The following is a 21,020-nucleotide window of genomic DNA, read 5'->3' as shown; positions in this document are numbered from 1 at the left end:
CTGGCATATATCTGGCCCTCTATCTGGCCCTGGAGATATCTGGTAGCTGCAATATACTACTTGGCTGTGGCTGAAACATCGACAGAATCATTTGGAAATGAAATGGGGCTCTGCTTAGGTTACATTTTTGACCGTGAATGTAATTTCATCAATTGGGCTTCTTTAATGTGATTTGTTGCTTAGGGACCTTCAGTGTTTTTACTAGATTTCGTAGATATTCAATATTACATATGATCAGATTGTGGCTCTTTATAAATATATGAATTAGTTGCATTAATGCATTTTTTTTAAATCAGTGTATGGGCTTTGATGTGATCCTGTGGTCATATCCCCACTGTTGCACTGTGCAACCATCGAGGTCATAAAAGATTTTTTAAAAGCTTATTTTTGCTGGCATCCAACCACTAGGAAGTGTATGATCTGACAGAAAATCAAGTGTGGACGGAAAAGGGAGAGAGGGCATAGCACCTCCCACGTCCTATCTCCGAGAAAGAGAGAGGGAGAGAGAGAGAGAGAGAGAGAGAGAGAGAGTCTGCTGTGGTGGTGGTGGTGTTAGAAATCGGACGACATGAGCTCTACATGAACCGCGTAAAATGCTTTAGGACGCTTTCGGCGTTTGTCTTTCATCCGTCTAAACCAAGGACGAGCCTGAAGCGGAGCTATTCTTCACGACCAGGTATGGAGATGCTGCTCGGCGCCACATCTTACATGGAGGTTTACATGGAGGTTAGATGTCGGTATTCAGTGGCGTAGCCGCGGTCCCGCTGCCTGGCTGCCTGGCTGTTGTGTGCGCACACGATTCCTGCTGCTCGCGGCCAACGCGGGATGATGAGTCTCATTTATTTAGTTAGTGCTGATTGTAAATGCATCCACAGCGGCTCTTATCACGCGTGGCATTTGCTGTTTGATAACCTCGATGGTGTGATTTGTATGTATGTATGTATGTATGTATGTAGCCTATGCCCGCACAGCCATATTGGCAGTCAGCAGGAGAGAGAGAGGGCAGAGATATGAGGGTGTCGGGATTATCATATTGCTTTGAGGAGTAAAGGGATGTGGAGGAGGGGGTGGTGGTTTTGGCGGGGGGGGGGGGGGGGGGGGGCTGCGACTGCAAAATGATGGCACAGCTGCGAGATGGCGATCCTCTGGTATTTATGAATGAACCAAGCCGGAGTAGGGAGGTCTGTAATGGCGTTGCGCAACAATCTGCGGACCGACGGCAAGCCCTCTCCTGCCAACCCCTTCCTGACTACAGCCGAGGTGGAGATGCACGTCAACATTAGACCATACACATATAATGACGCCAGCGTGACGCATAAAGCCCAGTTTCTGTGGCAAATGCCATAGTTAATCCTCCATCTGGATCTGTGTTTCTCCATGCTTCCTCCTCCTCCTCCTCCTCCTCCATCCCTGATGTGATGTTTGTTGTGGGTCTCATGACTGGAAAGGAAAGCCAACATGATATGCGAAAGGAGTTGTGAATCATTTAGGCCTTCTCTGTGCATGTGTGTATGTGTGCATCTGTGATTGCATATGTATGTGACTCAACTTCCTGTGTGCATTGAACACTGCCAGTAAATCCTGTGATTAAGCTTTAAAGTGTGCGGTTGACAGGAGCACAGAGATGCAGACTGTATTAAAGCGTGCATGTGCTGGTCGAGGGTGGGGGGGGTGGGGGGGAGTGAAAGTGTGGGGGCAGTGTCGATGTCCTGGATGCCTGCCTGTCCGTTTGTTCGTCTGTTTTGAACAGCCACAGTACAGTTGCATAAGAATACTCCACTCTGCTGAGGCGGGACAAAGAAATGACTCAATACATGGTAACAAGGAGAAAACACCGAAAGAGGAGATGATGCTGGTAATCTGATGGTGCTGGAGACAAGCATGGATGCTGATCATTTTTGGTTGTATTTTTTTAGCCCAGCAAAAGCACCCTACAAAGAGCTGTGTGAGATAACTGAGGGTCAGGATGGCGTGATGTTGAGAGAGACGTGAATCCTTTTGGGGATGTCGGTTATGTCTGCTTGCATCTGGACACTGGCTGGACATTTATTATTTTACTGCTCCATAAACATTCTGCAGATTCTGAGATTCTGAGATGGATATTTAGCTTGTTAATTTCTATAGATATAATTAACCTACCTAAGATCAAGATCAACAAATATAAAGTGTTTTCCAAAAAATAAACATAAAACAGTGAACATTTTACATCAAATGGCAAGAACAAATTGAGGAAAAAGGACTAATAAAATATCAATATCCACATGTAAGTATAATGTACAAATGTACATATTAGCATACAGTGAGGCACCAGTAGCCCAGATGATGCAAAAGCATGCTCATGACTCAAATATATTTGGTTGATAAAGTCATGCAGTAGGAAAATTACAAATTACAAAAGATTCTACTTTCATTGAGTAGGTTTGCATCCATGGATTGTAGCCCGTGTGTAGTTGTTGTTGTCGTACTGGATGACTGCCATTTGTCATTGAGTGAAACTGTGAATTTGAGCTAGTTTCCTGCTCGGGAAGACCATACATGCTCATAGAGCGACTTCTCATATTTACACCTCTGACTACCAGGCGGATCGTCCTATTTTGGAGTAATTGATAAGGAGAAATATAAATTAATTAATTTAATCAAGTTTTAGTGCTTTGTGTGAGAGGAACATGCAGTTTTTGACCATGCCCCAACCTGTGTTTGTGCCCAAATTTGCGCATTTATACTATTCTTGTGAAATGTAGTGTGTGTTTACTGAGAAGACAACAACTGACAACAACTGGTGAACTGTATTTGTATAATAAATCAGAATTTAATTGTAGAAAACAGGCGCTACATATAATTTCAATTTAATCACAAAAGTATGAAACAAAATGGATTCCCTTCTCCAAGTGTGTGCATACAAGACAAGTGGCGGCAGCGGAGGTCTTATCTGCACCTGGTTGTTTGTATTGATTCAAGTAGCTTACTGTTGTCTCGTCAGGATGTTTAAGTCTGTCTGTTGCTTTGACAGCAGAAGTCCAGTCAAGTGCACCATCTCTGCTGAGCACCTCTGAGCTATATATAACTGTATACTCCATAATGCCTGCTTTAATACTGGAACAGATCAATGCTAAAGTGTTTTAGTTGTACTGATGGCATCAGCTCATTTGAAAAGGCCACAGAGTCTTCATTATACATGGCATTAGACAGGATGTTGTTGGTCTCGTGCATAACTAATCGCAGGACAGGATGGTCAGCTCTGGTCAATTATGCACACCGTGACCTCTGAGTTAACATGTTTAATTTGACATTTTGCTCGAATATCAGCTGTTCATTTGATGTAAAATGCCACCCATCTTTAAATCTGTTTTAAGAAATTATGAGAACTGAGGAAGGAAAAAAAAACCCCAAAAAACGAAAGCACCCTGTGGTCAGAGATGAAGACGTTAACAGTTGGTTTCTTATAATTCCCACTGCATCACGAGAGCGTCAGAAGCAGTCTGGAGCAGGATTCCCTTGTTTCTGCTTTTAGCCATCTGCGTTGTTATCAGACCTGGATAAAGTGGTATTATCAAAAAAAAAGAAGCTGCGTCTGGTTGATCTCGTCAATTCCAAAACTACCGACCTGCCAACCATCTGTCACTGCAGGCGTGCCTCTGCAACACACTGCGCTAGTCCGTAATTAGTTCCTCAGTCAGGTCAGGGCCGTCATAGCTTCTAAGAATAAGCTCTCTTAAAAATAAATACATTTGAATACATTATGCAGACTTGACAAAAAATGATTGTCAGTGATCTTTCCACTTCTCTGGCCCAGTTCTGGTGTTATTAGCCAGGTGCATGTGTTTTTCCCAGATTGCCAGGCTGAGGTATTAGCAGGGTCTTATGGAGAGGCCAGACGGAGCAACCCAGGGTTCCCCAGGTAAAGCTAATACTCACTACTAATACACACTGAAAGACTAATTACAGGGGCATCTTACATCCAGTCCTGTGTAAAACCGCTGCATAGAATCAACAGGATTATGGTTACAATGTTTGATTACAGCTCAGGAATCAATCAGCCTGAAGGGAAAATGTTTTCCTCTGAAACTCTAATTGAAAATGCACATTTACTATGTGTTTTCCTCAGGTAGTAGTTGCAGGCAGAGATACAGACTTTAGCTTATAAAAGACATACATCAGTGGAAGTCTTTAAAGTGCAAAATTGATTTTTGCAGCCCAGAAATTTGAATTGACAGATTTCTAATCTCAACCCACAGACTTCCTGTGGCTACCAGCAGGGTCTGACCTGCTCCATATTCAACTTGGCCAATAATTTCCTATTATTTTCAGGTTTAAACTTGAACTTAATGATCATATTACAGCCAGGCTAAGCCACTGGACAATTACTGTCCTCTCTTATGCTCTCCTGTTGCTGCTACTTTTTAAGTGGCTGTCGCAGCGAGCAACAGGCACTGGTGCAAACAAACTAATGATGACAAATATCTGGATTTTGTGGTTAAACAGGCCTCTTTGGTTCATTCTTTACATTATTTGTTTTACTTGCAAACATTTTAGAGAAGTGCTGTTATGCTAACGATTCATTAATTTTGTTTGTGCATAAATGCTCTATAATCTTGTTTCCCTGTATAACACTAATTTTGCAAGTACTTTGCACAATTCAAGCTTGACCTGAATAATTCCAAGTAAAAAAATATAACCCAACTGTTTTATGATAACAGATTTGGACCAATCAAAACTCTTTCTCCTGCCTCAGCACAGTGCAGACGTTGCGGAGACATACTGCACAGTGTCAATAACTCAGTAGCATAAGGAATTGTTACAAACTTTGGCTTTATGAATGCATTTTTAAAAAAACAATTTACTTTACTAAAAGATGCTCATCATCCAGGCAGAAGCCAGGCAGGTTTCACCTGAGGAGGTGAGGTTTTCACACAGTCAGGTGCAATATGCAACAATCTATGCCAAACTAAGCGTGAAAATTGCAGTTTTTGTGGTGGAAATTTCACACCTCCTAAACATAATTTTTATAGTAACTATAAGAAAACTGTTTTTGTTTTTTTGTTTGTTTTTTTTTGTGACTGGATGATGAGGTGCAGTTTTGCCAACTGTATTTAAAAGTATTTAAGGTGGAAGAAATGTGGCATCCTTATTGACCTTACCTTACACTTCCTGGCCTACAGTATGGCACTAAGTTAACTGGTCAGCAAGTTTGGTCTGAACATAATATCTTACTGGAAAAGATTCTCTGTGTCTGTACTGTGGTTAATAGATGGATCTTCTGCTGCAAACCTCCTGGTCCAGGTCAAATGTGACGATATGAGTAACCACAGACAGATAAATGTCACCTACATTATTTTTGTGCCTGATGTTCCCATGCCACAGTGTTAGTGTCAGTACATGCTGAGTCAATGGGATGTGCATAGAGTATCAGAGGGCCTCAGTGTGCATCAAGAGCTGCATGAAGTCTTAAAGGGAGACTGCCGGTAACTTAAGTCCTGGGAATTGGGTCAATGCAGAGCAGGCCAGGAGCACAGAGGAGGTTAAGCTCAATGATTAGCTACTAAGCCAAGACCACAGTGCTGCAATCTCTTGTACAGTCTAACACTCGTACTCCATGGCCGTACAGTGCTGTAAGCTCAATCACAGTATAGACTGGCACTCGTGAGAGGCCTTCACACCCAGGCTCACACACCTTTAAACTCAGCAAGTACATGCTCGGATATAATACATGCATATTTTCTCATGCACACATATTTTATATCACATCTAGCTGACACAGTTTTTCTTAATTAATAATACATAATCACACAGAGGAAGCAAAATAGTTGCTTCTATGCTCATTTTGATCGATTGATTGCATAAGATTGATGATTATAGATACATGCAGGTGTACAACAAGTGTATTTATTGCTGCAAATGGTTTATTCCTATTTTCATTTTCAGTTTTCTGAGATATAAATTATGTAAAAACTCATAGCTCCTGTTTTTTTTTTTCTTTTCATGTGGACGTGCTTTTCTCTCCTGGACTGTTGTAAATTCTTTAAAACCCAATTTCATGAAATCTAATGTCTGTCCATTGAATATGATGCTGGAGTTAGCAGCTGATTAGCTTAGCTTAGCAACTAGACTGGAAACAGCCACTGTGGTTCTGGTGAGGGGTCACAAAACCTGCCTTGTTTGTTCAATCTGGACAAAAACAATGTAAAAACAACAGTTTGTGCCTTCACATGGTGTATTAGAGGATTATTTCTAGTTCTTGGCCAGGTGCAGTGACTTCCTGCTGTTAGGTTGCCTGGTAACCTTAAAATGACAACAAAGAAATTTATACACTATGAATTAATCAAACGAGATATAATACTTCGTGAGCTTCAGAGGTGCTAATAGGAGCTGGATTTTGTTCCACAAAATTCCCACAATAAAACATTCATGAACTAAGAGCAAAATCCAGAATGACACTGTTGTTTAAATGTACTTCCATTTATATGTCCATAACTACCAGTGTCACACAACACACAGTACAGTCCACGTTCAGTGGTGAGGATCCATTATTCTGATGGATCATGAACACATTTTATAGCTCCAGCTCTGATGGACATGAAAGGATTGTTTCCTTTCTTTGCATCATCGCCTTCAAACACACACTCAGACACAGAGATTAAGTGAGGAAGGAAGAGAGATACATGTACTTATCTGGCTTGTTTTAGAAAAATCCATGTTCATAAATCTCAAATTATCTCCAAGAGATTCATTAAATCTTTTAGAAATAAGCACATGTTTTCTCAGGGCAGTCCGTTTCTGTGTTCTTTTGCTTTTTTTTTTGGCAGGTGTGAACGCAGCACGAGCACGAATGAACGTGTGAGACTGAATCAAAATTTATAAATTGAACCTAATGAAAACACCCGGGTCTAAAAATTGCCTTGCTAAAAACGCAGATTCATTCCTGTGGCAAAGCACACACACACACACACACACACACACACTTGAAAAAGCCTGAACTGATGTGTGCACAGAGAGCAGGGAATCTTCTGCTTGACTGCACAGAGGCAAACGCACATCTCCAACACACACACACACACACTCACACACACTCATACATTATCTGACAGTCTGCTAGCTAAAGAAACTTTGTGCAGGTTTCAGACATTGCGATGAGTGTGTGTGTGTCTGTGTGCAGCTGTGGCCAGAAGAGGACTGGTATTTCAGAAAAACCTTGAGCTGAAAATCCGTTGATCCTGTCAAAAACTCATCGCCAAAATAGCCGCGTATCCACAACATTCCAGTATCCGTGGCTTGATTAAAACCCTTTCTCCACAAGATACCATGGGACCGCTTTGTGGGTGTCTATTTAATCACGCTCTTGATCTGTTGAATGGCATTGTGTTTGATGTTGGTTAATGCGCTTCCTTTGTGCCGCTGCGTAAGTGGCTCTCTTGAGGGAAATTATGTGCATGTTTTCACTAAAGGTGACATTTCCTTGCTTCGCTCTGTGAAATAAACGAGTGGAGAAAGGCTGTGTGTGCATCTATTTTCTGACTGAGAGGGAGAGGAGGCCTGTTTGGTCTGTGCCAAAGCTATCTGCTAATGGAGTTTGGCTGCACTGCCACAGATGCATTTATAGTATACCATTAATTCATTAAGGAACTGCAGTCCTCTCATTTCAAATAAAACAAGAGAAGAGGAAGGGGAAACGGAGAGAGACAGCTTGCATTTGGGAGGAGTGTCATTAATCTCAGAGGCCTGGTGTCAAGGACAAATGATAAAGGAGCGGAAGTACAGTGTTTGTGTGTGTGTGTGTGTGTGTGTGTGTGTGTGTGTGCGCGCGCGCGCGTGCACGTGTCACTGTGAGGTTGCACCTGTGTGTGCAGTTATAGCTGCTGACAGAGGGAGCGAGACGGCTAATTTTAGTCCAGGTGAAAGACGGGGAGGGAGCGGAGGAAGGTTTTGATGAGCAGAATCGTTGTCGTGGAGCTGAAATCCACTTCCCAAAAAAAACCCCCCCCAAAAAAACAGGCAGAGCACGGATGGATGACAGACTGACAGGGCCCAGGCAGACAAGCCCCATCGATCAAAACCACAGCGACCTTAGTTTATTGATCAAACAGCACGGAGACCTGGGGAGTGAGAGAGCAGGAGACAGAGGAGAGACAGCATGAAGAAGCTCACGACAAACATTTAAATAAATAAATTCAAACAAAAGACTCACCACAGAGAGAGACAAAGAGAATATGTGTGTGTGTTTCAGCATCTGCAGTTTAAAACACAGGAATGGTACCAGTCCAGATACTTTCATCTTAGATATATTTTTGTGATCCTTTCCCCTTGCAGTGTTTCACTACAATTGTGACATTATCCACAAAAAAGAAGCACTGCAGTGCGTTTTTTTTTTTCAAAGGATGATTCTGGTTTATTATAATATAGGTTAAAAGTTTTTGGCCACTGTTTCTATCTGTAATAATAACACAGTCCTCACCATGTTGCTGAGATCTGGGAACACAGCTACACTGTGACAGGATAACAAATCCCTTGTTTATTCAAATTTATTTTGAAGAGGACTGTAAAGTTATTACCCAAGCTGTTCATTGTGATTATCTGTCACAGTTAACTTCTTCACTTCATTTTAATTCTCCATCGTTGACCTGCCTGTGCAATGAGGGAATCATTACCAACATTTCTAATGCACTCACTTTTGTTTTTTATCTTTACATAAAGAGATCATTAAGATCATTTGGATAAACTGTTGTCTTTTTACCCTCTGATCATATGAGCGTTCCCAGATCTCTGCAATTATTGTAAATCTGCATTAATTGATTTTTTTTGGCCACTTGGAGGCTGCACAACAAGCTGTAAACACATCATTGACTTATTGACATACCATGAACATAGAAAGTTGATGTGACCAACGCGTTAGCAAACAGTTGCCTAATTACAAATTCAGTAGACATAGAGCTTCATTAATATCCATTTGGAGTCATGTTTCAGTCCACCTGGTGAATGGAAGTCCAATATTTGCTGTCTTTTAGTTCTGTTTTTGGTCTCCACCTACTCCTGAGGGGAAAATCTGACTCTTTAGCAGCTAAATGCTCCACTATGTCCAACAGCTAGTTGTTAACATAGAATATAGGTTTTCATATACTTGCTGAAAGCAGCCGCCTGCTCATGAGAGCAGTGAAAGTGAAGCAAAAACTGTATAGTTGTGAGTTTTAAACCAAAACAATGAGCTGAAAGTCACTAAAATGCTCTGTAAAGCTGAGATGGACTACAGAGCTGGTAATAATCCTCTGTGGGTTCTTCACTATAAACAACACCTTTCACAAACAGTCATTTGTCATTCTTTTATAAAAAATATTGATTATAGCAGCTTTAAAGTGTAAGATGTTATTATGCCTAATATAAATGATTCACAGAACAATGACAACAAATTAAAATCATCTCTAAGACAGAATGACTGAAAAGATTAGACTGATTTGGCTTTTTTAAACCATATTGGTGCACTGTTGGTGCACATGTCTGTGTGTTTGTGTGTGTGTGTGAGTGTGTGTGTGTTCGTTTCGGTCTGACATAAAGCAGGCCTAAGCAGAAATCACTGTGCAGCACTCTGGCAGCTCAGACCACATTTCCTCAGAGTGACCGAAGGCCTCATTAAGGCTAAAAGTTTGAGGCAACGCAGATGAGCATTTGTTTCGACCCATTTTGACATTTTTAACAGTTTTGCCTTTTAACCATGTTGCTTCTTGTTACTAAGACTTTCAACCCTATGGCTTTCTCCATATTTACTTGTGCAGAACAGGTTCTTATTTCCACAATCTGCCATGATTTAAAAGAGAAATGTTTTCATAGACTTGAAGCTAGAGGATTTATCCATCAGTTTTCTGATGGGATCCCTCACTATCTCAAAATAAATGCAGTATACTATCACCCTAAGGCACCAGAGAGCCATTAAATCAGATTTTATTTTCCCAGACCAGAGTAAAACAGTTTGCCGGCATATGAGCTGAAAACACAGGCTTATACCTGCAAATTAAACTGTGGTGGTGTGTTCAGCATGGATATAAAACACTCTTATATGTCACCCAGACTTACAACTATAGATTGAGCATAAAACACAAGAGGCACTCCCCGAATCCCCATTTATTTTGAACTCCTTGACTGATATTATCTAGAATCTGGCAATGCAATTACAGGGGCCCTGCCATCAATAGTGGGTTCCAGCAGTGCAAGCATGACAGAAATCCACTTATTCCATCTAGTATTGATGTCAATTTACTGTTTCATTACAGCCGGAGCTTAGAGAGCAGCACATGATCACAACTGAAGGAGCATCTTATTATGGGACCTTAAAGCAAGTTTAGAACCACAACAGATGAATAATGTAACAAGAAGCAATGCGTAATCATCCACAGATGCTCAGCAGACACACAAGCTCTTACAAAGATAGCATTAGATTAGCTGTGAGGACGCTGTTCAGATGCATGCAGTGTGTATGAGCTGCAGCAGGTAATACTGAGAGTGCTTCAGTGCGCAGTGTTGCTGCTGACTACTGACCAGAGTTATTAAAGCTTTGGAATCTGTATAATGTTTTCATTTAATAGTGTAAATATAATTTGACTGCACACAGTGTGGACCTGGTAGTTCTAGTTTATTTTTCTGTACGCTGTGTTTAATTGTAGGTGAGCTGTGATACCCTCACTGGCTTTGTTTCAGCTCCTACATTTCTGGAAGAGATACCTCAAAGGTATTAACACTAAGAGTGCACATGTGAAGCAAACAATAAATCATGACTGCTTTTAAATTTCTTACCACAAACCTGCATAAATTGGCAAACATGTTAGCAAACAGTTGGCTGTTTACACATCCAGCAGCTAAAGAGGGGCCGTGTTTATGGCCAACTGGTGAATTTAAGTCCAATATTCATCCTGATTTCTCTTTAGCTCTGTTTTGGTTTCCATGAACTCCTGAGGGAAACATCTGGCTGAAGAAAGAGTTGATGAATGCTTAAAGGGTTTGTAAAGATAAAAGGAATTCTGTATTCATCTGTACTACAAGTGATACCTTTCACTTGCACGTAGTTTTTTGATCCAAACTTAATATAAATATATTGATTAGAGAAGCTTTAATTCTTATACTCAACCCTTCAGTTTTGTTTTGTTTTTCTAAAGTACAACAGGCAACCTTTGCTGCCTCCACCTTGTGACTGGATCAATACCAAACAGAAGCACAACTGCAAGGCAGTGATGTCACACATACATTCATGATATAGGCCCTTATACAGTGTGTGGACACTGTATCATTCACACATGCAACCTAATGCAATCTACTCCAGTAACCCTGCATTATATACTCCATTTGTGAGGCTAATAATGCTCTGCTGTTGTGATAAAGAGGTGCTTTTTGCTGTCGTTTGAGGTGTGTTGTATTATACATGTTATTGTGTCTACCGCCTGAAGGCCTGGAGATTTTTTTTTTGTCTCCTAAGCTGCAAGACCTCTGTCTCTTCCAGGGTTTGCTGCAGTTGCTTAAGTTGATAAATGAGGAAGCGCTGGAATGTTTTTGGGGTTGAAACTGAGAAACCGGACGGTATTGATTAGGGAAATGTCTGCGTCAGGTGAAACACTTGGAGCCTCACCAAACTCATCCTCTCTAATTTGTACTCTGGCTCTCAGTCAGACCACGAGGACAGATAGAGTGCTTTCACACCCACAGGCCTGAGGTCGAGTCCCGCTAACACTTACCCTTCCTTTTCCTCCTTCTGCTTTGTATCTGCCGCTTCTGTACAGTGTCTTTGCTAAAAATGCTCCTCTTCTCCCGCCCTTCCACACCCTCTCCTCTCACCCTGCTTCCTCTCCAATGCCCCCACCCTCAACATCATAGGTGTGACACTGTCTTAAGCCTGAGGGGGGCAGAATGCCGGAGCAGAGCAACGACTATCGTGTGGTGGTGTTCGGGGCAGGGGGAGTGGGGAAGAGCTCCCTGGTCCTGCGCTTCGTGAAGGGCACCTTCAGGGACACCTACATCCCCACAGTAGAGGACACCTACCGCCAGGTGATCAGCTGCGACAAGAGCGTGTGCACGCTCCAGATCACCGACACCACAGGGAGCCACCAGTTCCCGGCCATGCAGCGCCTGTCCATCTCCAAAGGCCACGCCTTCATCCTGGTCTACTCCATCACGAGCAAACAGTCCCTGGAGGAGCTCAAACCCATTTACCAACAGGTGAGGAGTGTGTGAGTGTTTTTCAGTGAGTTCCTACTGTCGAGAGGATGATGGTATGTTTGAGTCTCTGAGTGGACTATATCTGTACGTGTGCAGGTCTATTTATGGGTGTATCATTTTGTATGTGTCTGTGCCTACAGTTTGCTCTCATCCACCAAAGAGTTGTTTCATGTAGCAGGACAGTGTTTTTGTCTTCTAGGGTTCAGAGGGTTGTAGTTATCAGGAGACACTGAGCTTGATGAGCTGAGTTCAAAAACCACGTTGGCAACTTCCTGCCTGATTCAGCTTAATACATCAGTTATGAGTTCTTTGCAGATGAGTAATAAGCCATTAATAGGGACGACTTTGGGAGTGCCAAGTTGGAAAGAAAAGTCCATTTAGTAGCTGCATATTGTCCTCCAGCAAAACGTGCTTTTTTTATTTTTTATCTGCCCATTAATTTAAATCACTCAGAAGACACCTCTGATGGATAAATTCAACCACTGACCATGTGGAAAAAGCTGCAGTGCGTCCAGACCAACCTTTTATTGCCATCTACATCTCACGCTGTGAATGTGACTTGTAACTGGTAAAAACATGTTTCTCATTAATGATCTTCTAACTTTGTATTAGAGAATAAGTCATCAGTACAATAATGTGTCTGACCCCAACAATACAAAGGTTGTGCTTATTAATGGCATATTACTGATCTTTGAAGCATTAATAAATTATTCATTCAAGAACTACAACGTATTAACACCTTATGCCTTATTTGTCTGCTGCTACTTTTCCAACACCAAATAAATTAAGTATTTTTAAGATGTGTAGACACAATAGAAAATAAAGCACAATAAAAATGTTATGCTATATTTTGACACTATTTTCACTCCATAATGTTTTCTAGTAATAGCCATTTTTTTGTCGCATGCTTGTTTTTGTTTATCATTTCTTTTATTTCAAGTTGCCTATAATTACTGACACACTATAAATACTAGTTTCACTTAGAACATGATAGATTATGAATTATGTATGTATATTTCATTTTATGTATCAAAACTAATACAGAATGGACATAAAGGGTAACTATTACTTTAAATAGGGTTTGATTTTAAAGTTTTTTGGGGTTTTTTTTTTTTTGCATTTTTAACTTTATTTGGTTGGGATAGTAGAGATTTGACAGAAAATGAGAGGAGGATCTTGGAAATCTACTCGTTTTGTGAGTGTTGGCTTTGCAGCAAGAACATAACGACAGTTTTCCTTATTTTCCGTGTGCGCTGCAGGTCCTGGCCATAAAGGGCAACGTTGAGGCCATCCCCATCATGCTTGTGGGCAACAAGAGCGACGAGACCCAGCGGGAGGTGGAGACCAAGGACGGGGAGGCCCAGGCCAACCAGTGGAAGTGCGCCTTCATGGAGACGTCAGCCAAGACCAACCACAACGTAACCGAGCTCTTCCAGGAGCTCCTCAACCTGGACAAGAAGAGGAACATGAGCCTGAACATCGACGGCAAGCGCTCGGGGAAGCAGTCCCGTGCCGAGAGACTGAAGGGCAAATGCAGCGTGATGTAAATCCAGGAGAGGAGGAGAGGGGAGGTGGAGGCGAGAGAGGGGGCAGGAAATACAGAGAAAAGGGAGGAAAAGAAGGGAGATGAGAGAAAAAAGAGACTCACTAAAGGTATCACTCGGAGCAAAACACCTGTAAGGCGACAGGAATCTCATCATCCACATCCTCCTCCGTTTGACTGCTGCATTCACAAACACAACGTACATACCGGAAACATACCGGATTTCAGCTTGGAGCATTACATCCATGTGCATTCTGCTTAAAGGAGAGATGATGGGGGGGGGGCGGGGGGGGCGGTCACAGAAGCTCAAGAAATTAAAAACACAGAAGCGTGTGTCACCTGTGGACGTCAGCCGTGATTGGAAACAACGTGGGTGTGGACTTTTGCCCAAAAAGTGCCACAAAACCTGACTGAGGATCTCATCAAGACCTTGGACTGCAGTGAAGACCACAGACCACAGCGCCCCTTTAACAAAGACTGAAGGTTTCCGATCCACGCAAAGCATTTAGTGTCCTCTCTCACTTCTACACCCCACCGCTCCCTCCCTGCCGAACACCCCCTCAACAACCCAGCACCCTCATCCTTTGCAAACCCCACTATTATAACAACTATAGAGAAACGTAATGTATATGTAACAGAGTCAACAAAGTTAGTTAAGCTCACTCATCTGGTAGAAACACCATTTTAAGAAACTGAAGGTGTCCATCGTGCTAGTGAGGACAGGACTCGCAGGTTTGAGACTGCTAGCATGAACACGACCCAGCCACATCCCAGAGCCACACCTGAGGACTCTGATGTATATAAACATGGGATATCTAAATATATCCCATCTAGTCTACACATGCCCTGCCCCAACTTAGGTCAGTCACTGAAAGTTTGATGTGAAGCTTGAAGCATTAAAGCTCGAATTTGTGGCTAGAGGACAAATTCACCCATCTTCTCATCCTAATCATTTCTCCTGACAGATTTTTAAAAACAAAAAAAGACCCTTCTTTTCCTTATTCAAGCTGTCATTATATCAAAAGCTCATGTGCGACCTGTCTAAATGTCCTCATCTGAAGTGGAGAAGCATCCAGCAGCGGGGCATGCACACGCGCTACTGATACGACGCAACAATCCTTTTAAGACTCTCATCCAGTGTCGATTAACTGTGGATGAAAGGACGCTGGGCTCTCATCAAAATAAGAAACAGAAATACAAGTCTGCCTTGAGGACGATACACTTGGATAATCATTGCCAAGCCGGTAAGACGAAGGTGAACTGGGATGATTTTCGGTTCTGAGGTCAAGAATGTCTGTTTGCTTTGGCACTTTTCATGCAAAGGTTTCACTTCTTTTGCCTTTTTTTTCTTGCTTTGTGATGCTCTTTAAATTCATGTAAAGTCAAAAGCCAACCTTAAACAAAAAGCACACAGAGGAAAAAGAATAATAATAATAATGATAATAATAGGGATGGATGTAAAATTGCTCCATGCAGATTATTCAGTGTGACTTGAATCAGTAATTCTGTTTCCTCTTTGGTTGGTTTGGTCACATTACCTCTCACACACCCATCCAGGCATCAGGAAACAGAATGAGTCACACACAGGCACACACACACACACACACATACATATATATACACACACAGTATGCGCACAAATGCATTCATGCAAGTGTCAAAAACAGAAACACACACATGCGCATAGCTGTGGTTGTCAATTTGAGTAACACTCTTGATGGATTATATGAAGACAAACAGGGCTCACTCAGCCTAAATGCCCTCACATTGCACTTTATATCATTAACACACACCCACACACACACACACACACAACTTTAACTTGCCATGTTTTTGCCAACACTATGTTTTAATCATCTCTGCTTATCACAGAACATCCTTGAGCCACTGCTCTATGTCCAAAGTGCATATACATATATACATATATATATATATATATATATATACACACACACACCTTTTCTCACGCAGGAGCTCTGACAGTTGTACACAGTGTACACAGGGCAGCCAAAAGCACAATACTTTTTTACCAACATATCTATTTGTACATTTTTTGTCTGTGTTTCTTTTTTATATATATATTTTTTTTTCTTTTTGTCTTCTGTGCGATTTCCATCTTCAACATTTACTCACCCGACCTGAGCGTGGAGGAAACAGTCGCATCATGATGGTAGATATAGCTCTCAGTCTCGTGTCAGATGTTTTATTTGTCCGGTACATGGCACAATGAGGTTGCGGTTCTGCTGAACAACAGGGTATCGTGATGTTAGTTAAGGTGTGTGTATTTGTGACCTAACCCCCCCCCACAACACACACACACAGTCGCAAGGTCATAGGACGCCGAGGAGGGTCAGATTGTTTGTCTAGTTTTCTCCATCTCTCAGGCGGTTTTAACAACAACAATCCGGTGGATAATCTGCTCCTGTACTATTAAACCCAAAGACACAGACGATGCCCCTTTTAACTGCGTGTCCATCTCTCTGGAAAAAAAAAAAGAAAAGAAAAGAAAAGAAAAAGCACAGCAACTGTTCTCGTCTGTCTCCTTCTCTGTCTTTATGTGTGCAGCAGAATCAACAACTGGGCACTTTAGGGTGACATTTTACTTGAAGAATTGCTTATTAATCAGCAACGCCTCATTTATGAGCTCCATGTAAAATGCCCCTCCTGCATTATTCATGCCCACAGACCCACAAGAAACTATTTCAAATGTGTAGTTATTGTAAATAAGCATATGGTAGTTGGATGAGATGTTTAAAAGAGCTTCAAGTAAGATGTTACCCATGTAAAGATAAACTGTACCCGCTGTCTTTCTGGGAATAAGTCCTTTGTAACCAGGAAATATTGTTACAGTAGGAGGTTTGATGTTGCTATGTACTGTAATATACAGCTTAATAATGATGCTCATGATATATTGTATTTGACACATCCACTCTTCAGATCTATCAATCGGATAATACTAGCAAAATGTGAATATGTAACTAAAGGTTCCACTCCATGGCTGTTTTTATTTTCAAAGTTGAATGAATCTGTTATCTGTTATTGATGTGTTGTATTTTTGCATTAATGTGAGGTCCTGTTAAACTCAAAAACTTGCATTGTAAACATACCCTTTACCTGTTCGACACCACGGATGCTCATTCATGCCCTCTCGTTTTCTTTGTTCACCACTTTATGTTTCGGGAACAAGATGTGTGAAACAGATCTGGGTTAAGTTGTGTTTCTAATAGTTTTGTCTTGGTTTGCTTTCGCCTGTTAAGATGTCAGATAGATGGAGTACAGCCTGCCTAATGTGGCCATATATAGCACTAAAACTAAAAACAAAAAAAAAAACAAACAAAAAAAAAGCTGGAATAATCTGTAACAATTATCCAGCCCCCAGTTTCTGGTCTGATCTGATGTGTAGCTACCGGCAGCAGTGTTGCACACGTTGCATAAATATCAGCTTGACACGTCTGACTGCTCCACGCAAATGCCAGATTGCGAGCGCATGTTTGTGCAATCTGCTGTTCTGCTGACGTCTACAGGAGACGGCCATCGCTCATGTTCCTGCGTGGAATATGATACAGCGGGGAGGAGAAAAACAATGAGGCAGCGTTCGAGAGCGGTATGGACAGCAAGCTGGAGCTAGGGAAGGGGAGCTGTGCTATTAATAGAAATGGTATATGGAAATATGGAGCGCAAAAACCGCACTAACCGTGGCCTGTGTGGGACTCAAATGTGCTTTGCATGTGTGGAGACTGTGGGAGAAGAAGATGGCGTGCATGGAGAGGGTGAGAGCGTCTGTTGAGTTTCTGGGCTGCGTGAGTTAAACGCTGGCGTGAATCAGGACAGACACCTCTGCCCTCGTCCTCCCATGGCTCGTCTCATCTCATTTATCAGTGAAGCATATTCACTGCTGCTGTGTCTGTGTGTGTGTGTGTGTGTGTGACTGTGAGTGCATCCATGTCTGTGCACCATCAGCCACCTATTTGCATTTCTTCACTCTGGCGTGCATGAGTGTGTACGTGTGCATGTTCGTGTGCTGTTGCTGCACCATAGCTTTTGAAGTGTCTGTCAGATATTTGAAGCTTTCCTGTGGAGAATGCCTACACATTCTGCATGAGTCATCCCGCACTGCTCAACACACACACACACACACACACACACACACATAAGCATATAAAACATGTATGGAGGCAAAATAGACGCCTTCAGTTGCACACTTACACACACATATTGCATTAACACAGGCCTTGTCGCTGGCTGTTGGTCTTCTCCATAAATCAGCTCTGCCGACTTCCTTTCACATTCATTCCTCTCATTTCTTTTTTGTTTCTTCATGTTTGCGAGTCGGTTGCACTTGAACAGACTGAAGGCCGACACCGCTCACTTTTCGACTGTAGATAGTTGTAAATAGTGTTCAAAGGACTTCATATTGCGGAGATGAAAGAGGAGAGCGTGCAGAGGAAAGGAAGCTGTGGTGGGAAGGTGCCTGCATTTCTTTCCTGTGGTCCAAGCGTCCATTTAGCAGCGACACAGAACTTACTTTTATTTCAGAAGAGCTGAAATAAAGAGAGCTCAAGCTACTTGATGACTTTATGTCAACTTCACCAGCTGCCATGACGTCATTAAAATTTAGGGATGTTTCCAAAGTATGCTATAATTTTCTCTGCAAGAAAAACAACTAATTGACCTTTAAAACAGGAAATGTATGGAGACCCAAAGTGCCCAATATTACACGAATAACTAAGATGTTGTAAAATGATTCATTATGTGACTAAATACAGATAAATATAGATAATATAGAAATGAAATTATGAAATAATCCAATAAATGTTTAAAATTCCTTCCTTTCATAATAACAGAGTTTATTCTAGGTCATATTTATTTAATTCCAGCATTTCTTTTCTAAATGGATGTTCTTGTTTATTGATTTATTTACTTTCACAGTGCTATTTCCCTCAATTAATTTATTTTTTGATGCCACTTTTCATTACAAAGTCTTTATCTGTCAATCAAAGCAAACAAGGCAGAACCAGCTATGTGACTGGCTGTCTGCTTAATCAGACCAAAGCAGCAGCCGGTCACATAGCCGGATCTTCCCTGGTTATTTTGATCAAAAGTCGCATCATTACATAAACAGTCACTTGGAAAAATGGCGCGGTGAAATAGATATAGACTTTGGGAAAAGGACATTTGAAAATGAGAATTGCTGGAGTGAAATAAAATGATCTGTTACTGAAAAAAGAAGCAGGATAAAATAACATTTTAGTACCAGGCAAAGTTGACCTCGGTTGTTTGCCATCAGTGAGGTGGCAGGGTGCTCAGCGGTCATGTTGCTGATGAGACTCATACAGCAGAGGAAGTTTGGTTCACGTGTTCTTCATAGCAGGACGGGAAACATGACCATGCGATGTTGAAACGAAGGGCAGTCAGTAGGACCTGAAGACACAAGAAAAGCTGTGGTTTTCTGGTCGGTCACTCTCATTCCTACCAACATGAGGGCAGGTTACAGTCCTGTCAGAGAATCTAAAGGAAATCAGTTCTGGAGGATGGAAATAGAAAAAATGCTCCCACTGACCCCGTTAACCTCTCCGGTTCACCCCTTTACTTCTCGTCTGATTGCCTCAGATCCTCACAAGCTGTTTTTGCGGTTGGGGAGGGGGTTGGCACGTGAAGTGGGGCATATAGACTTTGTGGGTAATGTAGTTTGGTACAATCCTGTCACTCTGGCGCTTCATTCCTGCATGGTCCCTTTTGGTGTTCCAGCCAGCATGAGAACAAGGACACAAACTGTGAATCATCTTTGTATTTTTTAAATAAATTCCTCAGCAGCATTTACGGCTTCGGTTTTGCAAATGGTTTATTTCTTTTTAGCACTTATTGTTTTTTGTAAATTATTCAATTGATTTATTTTTTTCTTCTGTTGGAACTTTTTTATTTAACTAATTATGATGTATAGATATTTATTCTAGCAATAGTCTTCCTATTAAGATATACTGTGCTGATGCATCCTCTAAATAACTGAAAATAAGTATATATATATATATATATATATATATATATATATATATATATATATATATATATATATAATATGATAATAATAATCAAATCTGCAAAATGATTTTCCTAATAAAAATGTGAACTGAGGAGTGTTTCTTGCCTTTTTGATTTGTCACATCTTGCTTGCACCTTGTGTATGATGTGTCAACCTCACTTTTGCTAGCATTGCTAACAGATGTTTGATTGTTCTTCGCTATGCTAGCGGTGGGTTGGGGATGTGGGCTGTCAGTCAGTCAGTCAACTTTGGTCCTGATTGAAATATGTCATCAGCTACTTAGCCTGCTATGATATTTTTTGGAGACATTAATGGTCCCCAGAGGATGGAACCTACTGACTGATGACTTTGATAATCCTCTGACTTTTCCTCTTGCACCACTAGCAGGTGGAAATATGCACTCATATATGCAGCGTTTTACTGGGATAGTTGATCAAGATAAACACTTGTTGGGTTTAATCTATTGCAATGCAGTTCATCACATGTTTTTTTATGCAACAGTGGAAGCATCTTTTACTTAAGTAAAAGTAATAGGCTAATACAGCCGTGTAGAAATACTCTGTTACAAATAAATGACGTGCATTCAAAATTTTACTTAAGTAAAAGAACAAAAGTATTAGCATCAAAACCTACTAAAAGTATTTACTGTGCAGAATGACCCATTTTAGACGAATGTATATTCATATGTTTTAATCATAATGCACAAAATGACTTTACTATTGCAGGTTATAATGAGGGACTGAATTTCAATTACTTTATACTGTATTATGTTTGTATAAACTTACTGTTTCTCTGCAGGGATCAATAAGGTCTTTACCCCCTAATTATACTGTAATTTATTTGTTGATTATATTTTTCATTACTAGTCTGGATCTGCAAAGTAACTAGTAACTAGTAAAACAAATGTTGTTAAGTAAAAAGTACAAAATTTACCTCTGAATACTACTAAATGGTAAATGTACTTAGTTACACTCCTGAACTGAACTAAATACAGTGAAAAGAAGCACATTTCCCACTGAGCTGTGGTGGAAATATAAACTATGAAGTACAGTAATTGAGTAAATAAACTTAGTTACACTCCACCATTAACACCACTAACAAAGAGAGATTATTTCAACTAAGATGGTAAAATATAGTAGGCTAAACATAATAACTGCGTAGCATCAACAGGTTAGCATTTTTATTGTGAGCGTGTGAGCAAGCTGATGTTAGCATTTAGCTACTGTACTGCTGGGCCTGTGAGCACAA

The 21,020-nt window shown here is 41.1% G+C and overlaps 1 protein-coding gene across 1 annotated transcript; it reads left to right on the top strand.

Moving 5' to 3' along the window:
• Positions 1–291: 291 nt before the first annotated feature.
• Positions 292–18,775, top strand: diras1b (DIRAS family, GTP-binding RAS-like 1b). The gene is made up of 3 exons (XM_071497912.1): positions 292–676; positions 11,848–12,189; positions 13,449–18,775. The coding sequence occupies exons 2-3, from the start codon at positions 11,881–11,883 to the stop codon at positions 13,734–13,736; spliced, it is 597 nt and encodes a 198-aa protein (XP_071354013.1). The 5' UTR covers positions 292–676; positions 11,848–11,880; the 3' UTR covers positions 13,737–18,775.
• The last annotated feature ends 2,245 nt before the right edge of the window (positions 18,776–21,020 follow it).

This window comes from Trachinotus anak, unplaced genomic scaffold (assembly GCF_046630095.1).
Source record: "Trachinotus anak isolate AG129_WGS33_773 ecotype Australia unplaced genomic scaffold, CSIRO_AGI_Tana_v1 ptg000015l, whole genome shotgun sequence".
NCBI classification, from domain to species: Eukaryota; Metazoa; Chordata; class Actinopteri; order Carangiformes; family Carangidae; genus Trachinotus; species Trachinotus anak.
The sequence above is the reverse complement of the archived record's forward strand: the minus strand, read 5'-3'. Positions and strand labels throughout refer to the sequence as shown.

Bases quoted from the DNA above. Each gene is read 5' to 3' on its own strand.
- diras1b (XM_071497912.1), top strand. From the start codon at position 11,881: ATGCCGGAGCAGAGCAACGACTATCGTGTGGTGGTGTTCGGGGCAGGG. The intron at 12,190-13,448 runs GTGAGGAGTGTG...TGTGCGCTGCAG, and splicing joins TCAAACCCATTTACCAACAG to GTCCTGGCCATAAAGGGCAA.